The 18,049-nt window shown below is 35.4% G+C and overlaps 1 protein-coding gene across 1 annotated transcript in view; it reads right to left on the minus strand.

Annotated features, from left to right (window-relative positions):
- The window catches only part of RBM18 (RNA binding motif protein 18), a 33,582-nt gene that overhangs the window by 14,003 nt on the left and 1,530 nt on the right, over positions 1-18,049 (minus strand). Inside the window, exons 2-3 of the mRNA XM_051979582.1 lie at positions 10,578-10,696; positions 444-570 (exon numbers count right to left, since the gene is read on the minus strand). Coding sequence (XP_051835542.1) covers positions 444-570; positions 10,578-10,690 — 240 coding nt within the window. The 5' untranslated portion in view covers positions 10,691-10,696. The remainder of the gene's footprint in view (positions 1-443; positions 571-10,577; positions 10,697-18,049) is intronic.

Here is an 18,049-nt window from a genome sequence, read left to right on the forward strand (position 1 = left end):
TCTATTTGTAAATTTCATCATCAAAGCTAGCCCTCTCAAAGGAGTGATGATTTAACATGAGAGAAAAAAAGCATCCTGGCTAAAATTAAGATTGTTTGTTGCTCTCCACATACTCACATCTGTGCATGTTCCTACAAGATTTGGGGGTAAGGAATGTATGAACCAATCATAATAAAATAAAGTTTATGGATGACCCTTCCCATAGAGCTCCAATACCTCAAGGCCCAAAAGCAAAACTGGCTTTGCTGGCCAGACCCTGAAAAGATGAGCAAACTGCCTTAACACTGGAAAAGTCAATTTTATGCCAAATACTAACACCCTCTTTTATTCAATAGCCCAATTGGAAAATAGGTCAATAGCCCAAACTTTGGGCCTAAAAATAAGTCTCTGTAGGAAGTCAATGAATTAGTTTCAAAACTGCACTGGAGAGACAGCACAGGTACCTGTTTGGTTTCAAAGTTGACAAAACAGTACCCTCGGGGCTGTCCTTCCAAAGCACCAGATTTGTGGAAAAGAAAGTCAAACTGCTTTACTTTGCCAAATTTCTGAAGAAGTTTGAGGAGGTGGTACCTGTTAAAAGAACAACAATAGTCAGGGATACCATGCAAAGAACATGCCACATTTGATTAGCTACTTATTATGAAATGGAAAAGGCCAAAGGGGTTGAGAGGAAAATAATTTGCTTCACAGATGCTCAATTCTAATAACCTTAATATATAGTGGAAGCCTATGTTTCTGTAATGTTTTTTTCAAGACAAATCTATTAAGGAAGGTGTGGGGAAACTAAGTGGCCTACACTTGGGAATCAGAAGACCTGGGTTCAAATGCTGACTCTGCCTGCCTCCTGTATGTGTGACATAGGGGGAATTACTTTTGTTTTCTGAGTCTCATATCCTCATGGAAAGACACTGATTAAACATCTATTGTGTACCAGCCACTGTGCACAGTTTGGAGATACAAAGACAGAAGTTCCAGGCCTCAAGAAGCTGCCATTCTAATGTAGGGAGACAGCTTGCACCCAAAGAAGTAAGAGAGAATGACATAAAATAAATACGAGATAGCTTGGGGAAAGGATTCACTAGAATGTGGGAAAAAAAAAAAACCACTGGATTTAGAGGAAGAGTATATGGGCTAAGTTCCTGGATGTTACTATGTATATGATTTTGAGCAAGCAAATTACTTTCCCTTTCCACATTTAATTTCTCATCTGCAAAATGAGGGGGTCATACAAAATGATTTCTAGTCCCTCCCTTTCTAATCTTCCTCTATTAGAATAAGGTACTGACTATAAAATCTTCTGATTTTTTTTTTTTAATATTTTGTAATTCTAGTTCAAGAATTATTCTCATTTTACTCACAAGGAAACTGAGACTCAGAGGTGTGGCTTCTACTAAGCTATGGAGCCTGAACTTGAACCCACAACTTCTGATGCTTAAATCCAGCTCTACCACACCCTTCTGACTCTTAGTATTCCATTCTGCCCAACGATGTCCTATTTTCTTTGGCAAACAAAGTTGTTTGCCTCTACTTGGAATCATGACTAAAATTATTGTAGTTCTAACATAAAAAACAACCCCTCCCCCACCCGCAACAAACAGCTGTCTGGCCTGCAAGCTCCATTTGTTTTCCTTTTGGACAAGGACTCAAAAATAGTGTCGATTTATTTATTTTTAATTTCTTGGCAGCGGAGTGATATTTGTAAATAACTACAATACCACCAAGAACAAAACAAAACAAAACAACTTTGCTCCTACCCACCCCTCCCTCTTCCCCCCCCAATCTATCCACAAACCCCTAGAAAGCTTTTCCCATCAGATAAGGGCTCTTCTAATAGTCCAACCACCATCAGTAGCATTTCCATAATGGCTTGAGTGTTATTCCCTAATGTGAATGAACACCAGGAAAATGGTGAGTCCCAAACTGAGTGGCTGGCCTGGTGCAAAGCTGGGGAACAGTGCCAGTGCCTTTGAATCATCCCTGAATAATTAGCCAGAAACATGGGCTGTTGAAGAGCTGAGATCATGGAGAGCCAAAGAAGAAATTTAATCCAGACAAGGGTGTTCACCCCCAAGTTCTTGCTTACTTCTTCTGCCCCTCACCCCTCTCTCTGGACTACTTACTCTAAGAACTGTTTGGTTTCTATAGAGCTTTTTAAGTTATTCAAACAGATGTGGCCTCAACAGGTTGCCTCGGCCAAGCTCAATTTCCACTTCCTGTCATCTGATGTCGAGGGTGAGACAAACCAACAGCTCTCCCATTTCCTTTTCCGCTGGTCTTCCTCCTGGCACCCTCCACACTATTCAAACCGAGAGTCAAGGCTCTCTCTAAACAATGCTGTCCCTGGGATACTAAAAAGGTATCAGACCACATGCTAAATCTGTTATTACTGGGAATTCTACCCCATAGGGAGCTAGTAATGTTGTCATAGCCTCATTTATGTTTGTGGTTTTTTTCTAGGCAAAACTCATCAAGAAAGGGTTTTTAAGTAAGGATTCCTTTGGGAAGGGTGGAAGATACAAAATGGAATTCTGTCCTTTGCATAATCTGATACTGATGGACATGAACAGCACATTTTCCTGAGTTCCCAGGGGGCAAGGAGATATAACACAGACCTACTAGTCCTGGATTTCAGGCTCCAAGTAACTGCTGCTTCAAGCTACCTTTCCAGTTGAGTGCAGTATTTCTTTTCACATTATTCTATAATTCAGGATTCACACAGGTCACAGTCTATTCCTGGCATGCCATGCCTTGTCACCTTAAACTTTGGGGACTCTTTTCTTCCTTTAATATTTTGCTCAGATGCTTCCTCCTCTATGAAGCCTTCATTTGATCCAACAGGATAGAAATGAACTTTTTCTCTTTTTTTATTTTTCCCTAGAGCATCATTTTCTTTGGATCTCTTCCTCCCATTATACTTGATTTTATGTTTTGTTTATTTGTTTTCTTCAACCTGCAAGTAGATTATAAACTCCTAGGGGGACTATATCCATTTTGCCTTTGCTGGTAAGAGCCTTATGGTGACTTACGTAGTAGGCACTTGAAAACTTTTTGCTGAATTGAACTAGTATTAATCCGTCTTTTCAGAGTGCTCAAGAAAGGCAACATAACCGTTAACCCTCCTTTTCTCAGTTGCTCCTGAGATTACTACCTGCTACTGGTAGCTAAGTTCCTATGAGAAAGGAAAGGGTTATTATACACAGTAAGTATAAGTGGTGGTTTTGCTCATTTTTTTTGGAAAGGCAATCTATAGTGGAGCATGTGGATTTCATAGATGAGCTATAAAAGCCTCCAAAATGCCTTGGCTTTCAGCTACAGTCTACACACCATACCATTCAAACTACCACCTATCCAGTAACTCTCTACTTCGTGCCAGCAGTGGTACAATGTCAGATCAAATCAGATTCTTTTTTTTTGGTATGTATGTTAACTGACCCAAGGGCTACTATAGGTGGGTCACTTTTCTTTAGCTCTGTTCTGCTTAGTAGCAGGAAGATAAGGTGACGGGCATTTCCTAGGAAATGAATTTTATTCTAATCAGAAAGAAACATGCCAAAAGATTATTCTTTGAAAAGCTGTAACAAACACATTTTGCCCAAGGAGTAAGACCTTAAGAGTTCAGGAACATCTGTGAGGTCTATGTCTTTCAACTGCTTCAGGATCTTTTTCTTGTTTGATTATTTCTTGAAATTATCAGAACACTGGAACAAAAGGAATTAACTGTTTACCATTTGGCTTCCTGGAGATGGGGACTGCAAACTCTGATAGTGGACAAGCCTGAAGAGGCTTATTCTCACATCTGCAAGCACTTCTATCTGCTGATGAAGTGGGGAGGGGGGAAGGGAAGGAGGAGAGCTTGAGAGCTCATTAGTCATCAAAAACTGGCTCCATTTAATGAACTGTGGTCATCATAGTATTTAACTCTAGAATTATAGTGGAAGATAGCCCTGCAGCACTCCCTTAGAGAAAGACTCTCTTATCCTATGGTCATGTCCATCTGCACTTCTATTGGCACTTTCTCAATGTAAAATTGTGAGATTAGATCAGAAGTTTTTGTGATATTGTCCAACTTGGTTACAGTCTTATTAGCCCACATAAATTCTCACATGTTCTCTGATTCAACCAAACTGGATTCCTTGTTGACCCCAGGTATTTGGGGGCCTCTATACCTCTGTTCCGTTCAATAACCTCCCCTTGAATCCTCTATTGATGCTTACTGACATTTTACTGTTCTCTGAAGTCCTAACTCAAATGATATCTCCATAAAGTTTTCCTTGACTTCTTAAAGTGGAAGAAAATTTTTCCCTCATGTGATTGATTTCATAGCACTTTGTATTCCATTTACATTCTAATTTGTCTTATATCTATTCACAAAGATATCTTATACTCCTTCCAATTAGAAAGGGATTGTATCTTATTTATTATATTTCCCATAGACTTTGCCTCAGTATGTGGGACCAAATCCACTACATTCTGTCTGGTAACCTGGGCAAGATACAATCTCACTTAACCACATTTTCCTCACATAAAATAGAGATAATGTGTGGAATAAGAGAAGAACCTGAGGACTCTTTAAGTCAGAATATCTGGATTTGAATAAATTTCATTGGGCTTCAGTTTCCTCATATTATAATGGCCTCAAATTCCTTCATTTCCTAAAGTTTTGAAATAAAATTTCAACTGCACTAAAACTTTTGGGATATCTTATATACATAAAGATCCAGACACATAAGAAAATATAGCTAAATGTGCAAATGATGACAAAGTTTGGGGGAAGCTGAAGTTCAGAAACTGTATCCTCCTTCCTATTTTATTGGAGATTTGAAGGACTAAGGATATAGAATACTGGCTACACTGTCAAACCCAGTTGTTAATAAGAAATGATTTGACAGCCAAGGAAGATATCCTAGAATCACAGATTTAGAGTTAGATCTTAGAAACAGAGCTTAACTCTATCATTTTATAGATGAAGAAATTAAGGCTCAGAGACCCAGGGTTATACAAACACTAAGTGGTAAAGGTTAAGTTTTGAATTCAGGTTTTTCTGAATCTGAGATCAATGCTTTATCCATTATACCATAACATTCAGGATGAACTAAACACATCAACAAAGTTAAGACAAAATTGTAAAAAATGCTATAGCAGGTCCTGAAATGGGTGGAAGACAATTTTTGATATTAGGCATCAAAGAAGGCTTCAGAGAGATGGCATTTCAAAGAATTATAGTTTAAAAGTGACCTCTAAGGTCATTCAGTCTTACTCAAAACTGAAGGATAAAAGTCCTCTATAAGAGAGATGTTAAACTTGGAGCCCTCAAAAATCCCTGGTATGGCCAAAAAGCAGATTAAAATATAATTAGGAATATTTAACAAAATAAATAAAAATACAATACTGCATAGATAATGTTAATCTGTGGTTTTCGAAGTCAATATGCAGGCTGCAGGGAACTGTATCTGTATGGGTCTGACACCACTGTTCTACCACATCCTCTAAGTGTTCATTCAACCATTACATGAAAGCTTCCAGGGAAAGAATGATCATTACTTAATGTGGAAGCACACTCCAATTTCAAGCAGATCTGATTATTAATGTGCTCAATGAATCCAAATCTACCACCACTGTAATTTCTCTGCACAATGCTCATAGTTTTGAACCTTGGGGCTTAGCAAAACAACTAGACTCCCTTTTTCATATGATTTGGGTTTTAAAAGTAAGGGCAGCATCAGTTGGAAAATGGCTGAATAAATTATGGTATATGAAAGGTGTGGAATATTATTGTTCTATAAGAAACAACCAGCAGTAAGATTTCAAAAAGGCCTGGAGAGAATTACATGAACTAATGCCAAGTGAAATGAGCAGAACCAGGAGATCATTGTACACAGCAACAAGATTATATGATGATCAATTGTGATGGACATGGCTCTTTTCAACAATGAATTGATTGAGGCCAGTTTCAATGATTTTGTGATGAAGAGAGCTATCTGCACCCAGAGAGAGGACTGTGGGAACTGAGGGTGGATCACAACATAGTATCTTCAACAGTTTGCTTGCATTTTATTTTCAATCTCATTTTTTTTCTTTTTGATTTGATTTTTCTTGTGCAGCAAGATAATTGTATAAATATGTATGCATATATTGGATTTAACATATACTCTTACCATGGTTAACATATTGAATTACTTACCACCTAGGGGAAGAGGTGTGGGGGGGGAATTGGAACACATGGTTTTACAAGGGTTAATGTTGACAAATTATTCATGCATATTAATGACAGGCAGGGAGCCAAGGCTCAATGAGAAGGGGCATTTGTCATTGTTATGTGAAAAGGGAGGAAGAAGTGTGGAAAAGAGCAAGGATATGAGTAGGGAATCAAGATAAGAAAGGGATGTGGAAGGAGAATGCAGCAGGAATCAGTCAGTCATTTGTAGGTTATAAGGGAAAACTTCACATAGAGCAAAATCCAGTAAGGGGTTTAAAAAACATATCAGAAGGAAAAATTTGAGAATGAATCCATTAACTAAGCCAATCAGGCCCTAAATTATGCAGATTACTAAATAATATTATCAACTGGAAGGAAGGAAACTAGGGTACAAAGGTAGGAAGTAGGAAATCTGCATCATTGATGGTAGATGCTTTAATGGATAAGGACATTCAATGACTCAACTTTTTATTCATATGAAATGGGAAACACCTCAATGCACCCCTCCTGTTGCATATAAGGACACCTTTAGAACAACCATATCATTGCATGGAACTACATTAGGCACTGTTTCTACCTTTCAGATTTCTATTCATATATCCAGAGCAGGGAATGAGAGAAGCATTGGGTATGTTGAAAGGAGCTCTTCTCATGGGCAGTCATTAATCAAATGTGTTACACCTAACAAAATTGTGGTTGAATATTACATTAACTTAGTAGGTTAGGTCAATAAAGTACAAGAAGAGTAGCAACAGAGATGGAATAATCAGATAAAAGGATTTAGGACAATAAGAAATCTTTTAACTATCATCTAATCTAGTTTCTTTATGTTACAGATGAGTAGAATGAGGCATGAATGTGACCAAGGTGAGAGGTCGAATTAAAATTTAGAGTATCTGACTATATGTTTAGTTTGCTTCCTACAATAATATCATGTTATATCTACATCTATGTCAGGGTTTTGATAAATGAAGTTAAGAAGCCACAAGAGCAATGGACACTGAAATTACCATGGCCTTTATAGTGGTGATAACAACTAGCTTAGATTGATCCATTTTGAAATGGTATAAGTCATAAGAAATAAAATCAGAAAGGCAGCATGGTGTAATGGTAAAAACACTGAGTTTGAATCTTAGAACTGAAATGAATCTGCATTTCTTCAAAGCTCAGCTCAAATGCTATCTATACCCTTCAAAAGACTTTTTCCAGGTCCATTGCTCAATCAGGATTATGTTGTATTTCCCCAGTAGAATGTAATCTTCTGAGAGATTAAAGTCAGAGACTACCCCATTTTTGTCTTTATATCCCCAATGCATAGCACATGGGTGCTTAGTAAGCTTAGCTGCATTCTCTTGTCACTACATACCTGTACTCCTTACCACCACTGCATCATTACTAGGGAACACAGTTTCTTCATGTCTGATAAAATCCTATAACAGGTATCAACCTAAAATTTATGTTATCTAATCTCAACTGGGTTCTCACTGCAACAAGGCAATTTATTTATCCCTAGTTGATTCTCACGCCACCCACCAATGCAACTCTTCTAAACCTCTTCTATTCTCAAGCCTTTCACAATAACCCTTAACTCCATTCTTTCAGCTGAAGACCTGAACTCATACTTCATCAAAAAATTGAGGCCATTTAACATGATCTTTCTTTTCTCTCCATCTCACAACCACTTAGAATTAGGCTGTGAAGTTCCTGAGAGTAAAGGCTGTTTTTGCTTTTTATCTTATCTTCAGGCTTAGCACAGCATCAGCGATAAATACTTGCTGATCTAACAACACTTACCATTCTTTCTTTCTTTATTATAGTCTCTGATGAAAAAGTGACCATTCTCCTTGCCAATGCCAACCCTTTCATACTCACTTTTGATCTTATCTTCTCTAGTTCCTTTTCTGACTGGCCCCATTGCCATACCCATTCTTATTTAATTTTTTCCTTTCAACTAGTTCCTTCTTGTATGTTTACAAACAAAATGTTGCCAAACAGAATTTCTTGTCTTTGTTCCTTAACCCACTCCTCCTTTGAATTTCCCTATACCTGTCAACAGCAATATGCTTTCACCCACCTACAATTCAGTCTCTGTGTTATCCTTGACTCTTCACTTTCTCTCATCTCAACCATCCAACTAATTTCCAAATCTTATTTCTATTTCCACAACCTGTCCCCCCCTCTCTCTTCCCATACAGCCACTACCTTAATCCAGGCCCTCATTTTCTCTTTCCTGAACTAGTTCAATAACTTTCTAATTTATCTCCTTGCTTCAAATCTTTCCCTACTTTAATCTATCTTTCATACAGTTGCCAAAGTAATTTCTAGAAGTTCAGGTCCTCCCATTGGTTCTTTTTTACACTGAGGATAAACTATAAAGCTCTTCATAACCTGGCTGTGTTCTCTTTTCAGCTTCATAACATTACCCCACTACCCACTACAATGTAATCAAAAGGCTTTCTATCTCATACATGACACTGTTTCCCATCTTTATTGCACTCCCTTTCCCATCCCCACGCCCCAACTCCTCCAGAGTCCTACTTCCTTCCTCCCTTCCTCCAACTTTTAGAAACCTGGGTTTCCTTCTGTAGGTCTTTTCTGATTCCTTCAGTTCCTAATACTTTCTCCAACCAGTTATTTTGTATATGCTTTGTATATACTGATAGTTAAGTTTACATTAAAAAAAAAAAAAAACTTCAAAGGTTAGTTATGCAAATTTATCCAAAAATTGAATGGATAATTAAGAGTACCCTAAGGGGAAAAAAGTCCCCTTTTTATCTCCCCAGAAATGTTTTTTTTAATATGGTACACTGGAAAAAATATTCATTGGTTTGGGAGTCAGAAGAACTGGGTTTCACTTACAGCTTAGCTACAATACCCTGTGTGTCTATGAGAAAGTCATTCTTTATCTCTGGGTCTCAGTTTTCCTATCAGTAAAACAAGGGCATTGGACCTGATGGTTTCTCAGTTTGTCTCCAACTTTTTAATAATTTGTATTCTAGCAGAATATGATTTTATCCCTGTTTCATGCATAACTTATGAATTAGTGTAATGAGATCCTTTTCCACTGGATAGGAGTATTTATGCTCCTTTTGGAAATGATTTCTGGAAAAAATACTACTGAGTGATAAATATTAAAAACAATGGGTCTGAATAGCAGAATTGGAGAGAAAATCTTCAGCAGGAGTAATATAAAATTTTTTAAAAAGTTCAGTAACATAAATTGGATCACATTTATGCCATTTGAAGTCATATCTTCCAATCCAAACCATACATAAGATCTGTAATATATTTAAATTTTTAAAGAGAATGAGGGCATCAAAGGTGGGAAGAATAGGATATAAGAGAGAAAAGATGTGTTAATTTTTGAAATTTATTGGTGTCAAAGACCTTTGAAGTAAAGATTTTTCAAAAAAGTAACAATCTGCCACAGAGTGCCAGATGGGGTGCATTGTGTGGTAGGGAAAGAACATTTTATTTGGTATCAGAAAACCTGATTGTGAATTTTGACTCTGCTACTTACTAGTTGTGACCTGGGACAAGCCACTTCATCTCTTTAGGCCTCAGTTTCCTCATCTGTAAAATGAAAAGTTTGGACTAAATGACCTCTAAGGTTTATTTCCACTTTAAATCATAACGAACCTATAGTTTTAAGGATTCTTATCCTGCTGGATTGCCACTGAAAACTTCAAATTTATACAAAGAGACAGGATTAATAAATGTGCCAAATGCATATTAAATCTCCAAAGCAGATGAAAATTAGAGGTGGGAGGATAAGACATACCCTCAAAAAACTAAAAATGCTTTAAAATTCTTTTAAAAAAATTCATCAATATTTCTGCCTCTGCACCTTTACCCATACAATTCTCTATGTCGAATTGTCCATTTCTTCCTTCTCCAGTTCCCCTCCCCTATTCCAATTCCAATTATACATTCTATTTATATTTCAAAGAGTAGAGCAAATGCCATATCTTCTAGGAAATCTTTCCAACTCTACCAGTTAGAAAGGATTTTTCTTTTATCAGATCTAGCATTTTATACTCTGATTATGCACTTACCAGATTTGAATATGTGTTGTTTTCATAGCATCACCAATTTAGAGCTGGAAGAATCTTATAGGAGACCTAGTCCAACTCCCTCATTTTATAAATAAGGAAGCTGAGGCCCAGATATGTAATATCTATTAATTTATCTCCATGTTTCATTTCCCCAATTAGGTGCAAACTTCTTGAGGACAGAAGCTGATTTATTTAACTTTGTGATCTCCCATTGCCTAACAGTGTGTTCTGCACATAGCAGGCTCAAAACTCATACTGAATCAATACTCCTTCCTTACATTAACATAACTATTTATAATTGTTGAAAGAAAGTCAATTAGACTTACTCTGTGATCTTGGGGTCCAGGTTTCCAATCCATAGCCGATGCCCCTCTTGTAGGGAACCTTCTGAAAGGATAGATGCATTCTCCAGGGGAAGAGTTTTGGTTTCTGCCTCCATCAATCTCTATGGAATTTCAGATGAAACAAGGAGAGGATAGTCAGCCAAGAAACTAAGATTAAGTGTATCTTTTTATTTTTGGGAGGGTGGGAGTAGGTATAGATGAAGGAGAGAAAGAGGAGAAATCACAATACAGACTCTTTAAAGATGAAGGAGAGAAAGAAGAGAAATCACAATATAGACTCTTTCTTCCTGATACTTTAGTAAATCCTTCTAATATTACTGTCATAGGAATAAAGGATTTAGTCCTGGAAGGAGCTTTAAAGATCAGAGGATCATTAATCTATTCCTTGAAGGGATCTTAGCAATCACTCAATCCCACTCCTTCTTTTAAAAGAGGTGGCAACATAAGTTCAGAGTAAAGAAGTGATTAGCTTAAAGTCACATGATTTTAGAATTGGATTTGAATCCAGGTCCTCTGACTCCATATCAATGCTCTTTTTACTATAACATATTGCTTTCAGAATGAAGAGGTAAGACCATATGACTTCTTGAAGTTCCCTTTCAATTCAAATTTCAGCTACTTTAACCTCAGCACCAATACCCAGAGACAACTCCTTTGATAGTTGTGGCAAAGAAACTCTTAATGAAATGCTGAGGATGAATAGGCAGAATGTCAATAGAACTTATGGAGGCAGTTGGGTAGCTCAGTGAATAGAGCACTGGGTCTGGAGTCAGGAAGACCTGAGAAAGGGTATACAAAGATTGAGGGTGTAGATACAAATTAACTTTAATGTGATGATATAAAAAAGAAGTTAGGGGTGGAAAAAGAATTGTACTGGGAAAAATGGAAAGGAGAGATAAAATGGGGTGAATTACATTACATGAAGACACACAAAAGACAGTAGCAAGAAAGAAGGGAGGTGAATAAGCCTTGTTAATTTCATTGGAGATTGGGGAAAAGAAAGGGAAGGCAGATTGAGGGAGATGGGGATCAGAAGCAAAATACTGGTGAAAAGGAAAAGGGTGAAAGAAGAGATCAAAATATAATCTAGGGAAAATAAGATGGCAGGAAATACAGAGTTAGTATGTATATATTCATTATGAATATAAATGGGATGAACTCTCCCATAAAGTCACTGTAGATAGCAGAATGAATTGAAAGTCAGAATTTTACAATATGTTGTTTATAAGAAACACAACTGAAGCAGAGAAATATATACAGAGTAAAGGGAAAAGACTGGAGTAGAATATATTATGTTTCAGCAAAAAACAAAAAAGCAAGGGTAGCAATCCTGATCTCAAACCAAGTAAAAGCAAAAACAAAAAAGCAAAGAGAGAGAGAGAGAGAGAGAGAGAGAGAGATAAGGAAGGAAACCTCATCTTGCTAAAAAGTACCATAGATAATAATACAATACTAAACATATATGTACCAAGTGGCATAACATCCAAATTCTTAGAGAACTTAAATGAGCAGCAAGAAGAAATTGACAGTAAAACTGTAACAGACACAGCAACAAGATTATACAATGATAAATTCTAATGGACATGACTCTCCTCAACAATGAGATGATTCAAATCAGTTCCAATTGTTCAGTAATGAAGAGAGCCATCTACACCCAAAGAGAGGACTGTGGCAACTGAATATGATTCACAACATAGCATTTTCACTCTTTTTGTTGTTGTTTGCTTGCATTTTATTTTGCTTCTCTCTCTCTTTTTTTTTTTACTGGTTTGATTTGATTTTTCTTGTGCAGCACAATAATTGTATAAATATGTATGCATATATTGATTTGACATATATTTCTACCATGTTTAACATTTATTGGACTACTTGCCATCTAAGGGAGGGTGTAGGGGAAAAGGGGGGAAAATTGGAACACAAAGTTTTGCAAGGGCTAATGTTGAAGAATTGTCCACATATGTTTTGAGAAATAAAAAGCTTTAAAAAAACCCACCTATACTAGTGGGGAATCTCATCCTTTCTCTCTTTCAGAACTAGATAAATTTAACCACAAAATAAACAAGAAGTTAAGGAGATGAACAGAAATTTTAGAAAAGTTAGGTATGACTTTGGAGAAAACAGTAGTATACGGCACCTACACAAAAACTAACCATGTTTTAGGGCTTTTAAAAATCTCACTATCAAATTCAGAAAGGCAAAGTTAATGTATCCTTTTCAGATCATGATGCAATAAAAATTATATATAATAAAACATCATGGGAAAAGAAACCATAGATTAATTGGAAGCTAAATAATCTTTAAGCTAAAAGAATGAGTGGGTCAAACCTCAATTCATAGAAACAACCAATAATTTTATCTAAGAGAATGACAATGAAATAACATACCAAAACTTATGGAATGCTGCCAAAGCAGTTGTTAGGGGAAATTTTATATTTCTAGATGTTTACATGAATAAAAGAGAGAAAGAGGAGATCAATAAATTGGACATGCAACTAAAAAAGCTAGAAAAATAATAAATTAAAAATTCCCTAATAAATACTAAATTAGAAATTCTGAATGTCAGAGAGTGATCAAATTGAAAGTAAGGAAACTATTGAATTAATAAATAAAACTAAGAGTAAACCAACAAAATAGACAAAACTTTGGTTAATTTGCCTAGAAAAAGGAAAGAAGAAAACCAAATTACAAGTATCAAAAATGAAAAGGGTAAACTTACAACCGATGAAAAGGAAATTAAAAGCAATAATCAGGAGCTATTTTGCCCAACTGTATGCCAACAAATCTGATAATCTAAGTGAAATGGATGAATATTTACAAAAATATAGATTAACCAGATTAACAAAAAAGGAAATAAAATACTTAAATAGTCCCATTTTAGAAAAAGAAATTTAAAAGGTTATCAATGAACTTTATAAGAAAAAATCTCCAAGACCAGATGGACTTACAAGTGAATTGTACCAAACATGTAAAGTACAATTAATTGTTATACTAGATAAAGTATCTAGAAAAATAGGTGAAGAAGGAATCCTGCCAAACTCTTTTTTATGACACAAATATGGTGCTAATACATAAAGTAGGAAGAACCAAAATAGAGAAAGAAAATTACAGACCAATTTCCCTAATGAATATTGGTGCAAATTTTTAAAATGAAATATTAGCAAGGAGATTACAACAACTTATTGGCAAGATAATATACTATGGCCACATGGGATTTATACCAGGAAAGCAGGGCTGGTTCAATATCAGGAAAACTATCAGCATAATGACCACATCAACAACAAAACTAACAAATCATGATATCTCAAGAGATATTGAAAAAACATTTGACAAAGATACACAACACCCATTTCTAATAAAAATACTAGAAAGCACAGAAATAGAGTTTTCCTTAAGTTGATAAATAGCATCTATCTAAAATCATCAGCAAGTATTATATATAATGAAGATAAATTAGAAGTATTCTCAATAAGATCAAGGATGAAACAAAGTTGCCTATTATCACTACTATTATTGAATACTGTACAAGAAACGTTAGCTTAAGCAATAAGAGAAGGAAAAAGAAATTGAAGGAATTAGATAAGTAATGAGAAAACAAAACTATCACTCTTTGCAGATGATATAATGGTATATTTAGAGAATCCTAAGAATCAACTAAAAAACTACTAGAAATAAAAGATAACTGGCAAAATTGCAGGATAGAAAATAAAACCACATAAAGCATCAGCATTTCTCTGTTATCAACAAAGTCCAGCAGAAAACTATACAGCAATAAATTTCATTTAAGACAACTGTAGACAACATAAAATACTTGGGACTATACCACCCAAGACAAAGCCAGGAACTATATGAACACAATTACAAAACACTTTTCACACAAACAACTGGAAGAATATCAAGTTCTTATAGATAGGCTGAGCTAATATAATAAAAATGACAATCCTATCTAAATTAATCTACTTATTTAGTTTCAAAGCAATCAAACTGCCAAAAAATTACTTTATAGAGATAAAAAAACAAAAAAACAAAATTCATATAGAAGAACAAAAGATTAAGAATATCAAAGGAAAATGAAAAAAAAAACTGAATGAAAAAAGAAAATGCAAAGACAGGTACCCTTTGACCTAATACTATATTATCAAGTGGCAGTCATCAAAACCATTTGGTACTGGCTAAGAAGTGAATCAATGAAATAGGTTAGGTACATGAGACACAATAGTCAATGATTATAGTAATCTAATGTTTGATAAACCTAAACACTCTAGCTTCTGGAATAAGAACTCACTTCTTGACAAAAATTGCTAGGTAAATTAGAAAACAGTATGGCAGAACCTAGACACTGACCAACATTTCACTCTATATACTAAGATAAGGTTGAAGTGGGTTCATAATTAAGACATAGAGGGCAAATATTATAAGCAAATTAGAACAACAAGGGATAGTCTGGCCAGATCTGTGGAAAAGGGTGGAATTTATGGCAAAAGTAGACTAGAGAATATGATGAAATGCAAACTGAATCATTTTGATTACATTAAATTAAAAAAGGTTTTGCACAAACAAAACCAATGCAGCCAAGATCAGATGGGAAGCAGAAAGCTGGGAAAATTTTTTTACAGCCAACATTTCGATAAAGGCCTCATTTCTAAAATACAGAATTGACTCAAATTTATAAGAATACAAGTCATTCCCCAACTGATAAATGGTCAAAGGATGTAAACATAAAATTTTCAGATGAAGAAATTAAAGCCATTTCTAGTCATATGAAAAAATGCATGAACTAGAGACCATTACTGATCACAAAATAGAAAATTTCGATTACATCAAATTAAAAAGCCTTTGTACAAATAAAACTAATGCAAACAAGATTAGAAGGGAAGCAACAAACTGGGAAAACATTTTCACAGTTAAAGGTTCTGATAAAGGTCTCATTTCCAAAATATATAGAGAACTGACTCAAATTTATAAGAAAGCAAGCCATTCTCCAATTGATAAATGGTCAAAGGATATGAACAGACAATTTTCAGAGGATGAAATTGAAACTATTACCACTCATATGAAAGAGTGTTCCAAATCATTATTGATCAGAGAAATGCAAATTAAGACAACTCTGAGATACCACTACACAACTGTCAGATTGGCTAAGATGACAGGAAAAAATAATGATGAATGTTGGAGGGGATGCGGGAAAACTGGGACACTATTGCATTGTTGGTGGAGTTGTGAACGAATCCAACCATTCTGGAGAGCAATCTGGAATTATGCCCAAAAAATTATCAAATTGTGCATACCCTTTGATCCAGCAGTGTTTCTATTGGGCTTATATCCCAAAGAAATACTAAAGAAGGGAAAGGGACCTGTATGTGCCAAAATGTTTGTAGCAGCCCTGTTTGTAGTGGCTAGAAACTGGAAAATGAATGGATGCCCATCAATTGGAGAATGGCTGGGTAAATTATGGTATATGAATGTTATGGAATATTATTGTTCTGTAAGAAATGACCAGCAGGATGAATACAGAGAGGACTGGCGAGACTTACATGAACTGATGCTAAGTGAAATGAGCAGAACCAGGAGATCATTATACACTTCGACAACGATATTGTATGAGGACATATTTTGATGGAAGGGGATTTCTTTGACAAAGAGATCTGAGTTTCAATTGATAAATGACGGACAAAAGCAGCTACACCCAAAGAAAGAACACTGGGAAACGAATGTGAACTATCTGCATTTTTGTTTTTCTTCCCGGGTTATTTATACCTTCTGAATCCAATTCTCCCTATGCAACAAGAGAACTGTTCGGTTCTGCAAACATATATTGTATCTAGGATATACTGCAACATATCCAACATATAAAGGACTGCTTGCCATCTAGGGGAGGGGGTGGAGGGAGGGAGGGAAAAAAAATTGGAACAGAAACGAGTGTCAATATAAAGTAATTATTAAATAAAAATTAAAAAAAAAGAAAAGAAAAAATGCTCTAAATCATTACTGATTAGAGAAATGCAAATTAAGGCCAACTCTGACTGGCTAAGATGACAAGAAAGAATAATGATAAATGTTAAAGGGGATGTGGGAAAAGTGGGACACCAATGCATTGCTGGTAGAGTTGTGAAGTGATCCAACCATTCTACAGAACAATTTGGAACTATGCCCAAAGGGCTACAAAACCATGCACCTTAGATCTAGCAATGTCATTACTGGGCTTGTATCCCAAAGAGATCATAAAAGAGAGAAAAGGATGTGCAAAAACGTTTGTAGCAGCCCTTTATGTAAGTGGCAAGGAACTGAAAATTGAGTAGACGCCCATCAATTGGGAAATGGCTGAATAAGTGATGGTATATGAATATAATGGAATATTACTGTTCTATAAGAAATAATGAACAAACTGTTTTCGAAATTTTGAAAAAGCCTGGAAAGATTTACATGAATTGATGCTGAGTGGAGTAGAACCAAGAAAACTATAGAGTAACACAGTATGGACTGTGAATACTATACAGAGTAACATAATGTGGACTGTGAACACTAAACAGAGTATAGATAGTGATAGACTTGGCTCTTCTCAGCAATTTGGTGATCCAGGATAATTTCAATATACTTGGCCATCTCCATCCAGAAAGAAAACTATGGAAACTGAAGGGATCAAAGCACATTATTTTCATTTTTTGTTTGTTCTTTTCTTTCTTTCTCATGTTTTTTTTTTCTTTTTGATTTGGGATTTTTTTGCACAACATGACAAATATGAAACTATGTTTAACAAGAGCTGCCCATATCAGATTGTCACTGATTATCAGATTACTTTCTGTCACAGAAGTGGGGATGTAAGGGAGGGAGGGAGAAAATTTTGAAACACAAAGTCTTATAAAAATGAATGCTGAAAACGATCTTTATATATACTTGGAAAATAAAACACTATTTAAAATTTTAAAATTATAAAAAGAAAATCACAAAGATTTGGACATGTTAATTTCAGTTCAACAAGTGTCACATAAAACATATGTAGTAAGGATATCTGGGGTAGTTTCTTCTAGTTGAGACTACAATGAAGTACCTGAAGGGAAAATCAATCAATAATCATTTATTAAATGTTTACTATTTATCAGGCACTAGGGCAAAAAACAGATCTTGAATTTATATTCTTTTTTTTTTTTTCTATTAGCATTCTTAAGCTTCCAAAGATGTTTGGTTTTTTTCTTTTTCTTTTTTATATAAAGCTTTTCATTTTCAGAACACATGCATAGAGAATTGTCAACATTCACTCTTGCAAACCTTGTGTCCCCAATTTTTTCTCTCTCCCTTCCCTTCCATATAGCAAGTAATCCAATATATGTTAAATATGCGCAATTCTTCTACACGTATTTCCACAATTATCATGCTACACAAGAGAAATCAGATTAAAAAAGAAAAAATGAGAAAGAAAACAAAATGCAAGCAAACTACAACAACAACAAAAAAAAGGG

The sequence above is a fragment of the Antechinus flavipes genome, chromosome 2 (assembly GCF_016432865.1).
Source record: "Antechinus flavipes isolate AdamAnt ecotype Samford, QLD, Australia chromosome 2, AdamAnt_v2, whole genome shotgun sequence".
In the NCBI taxonomy this organism is placed as follows: domain Eukaryota; kingdom Metazoa; phylum Chordata; class Mammalia; order Dasyuromorphia; family Dasyuridae; genus Antechinus; species Antechinus flavipes.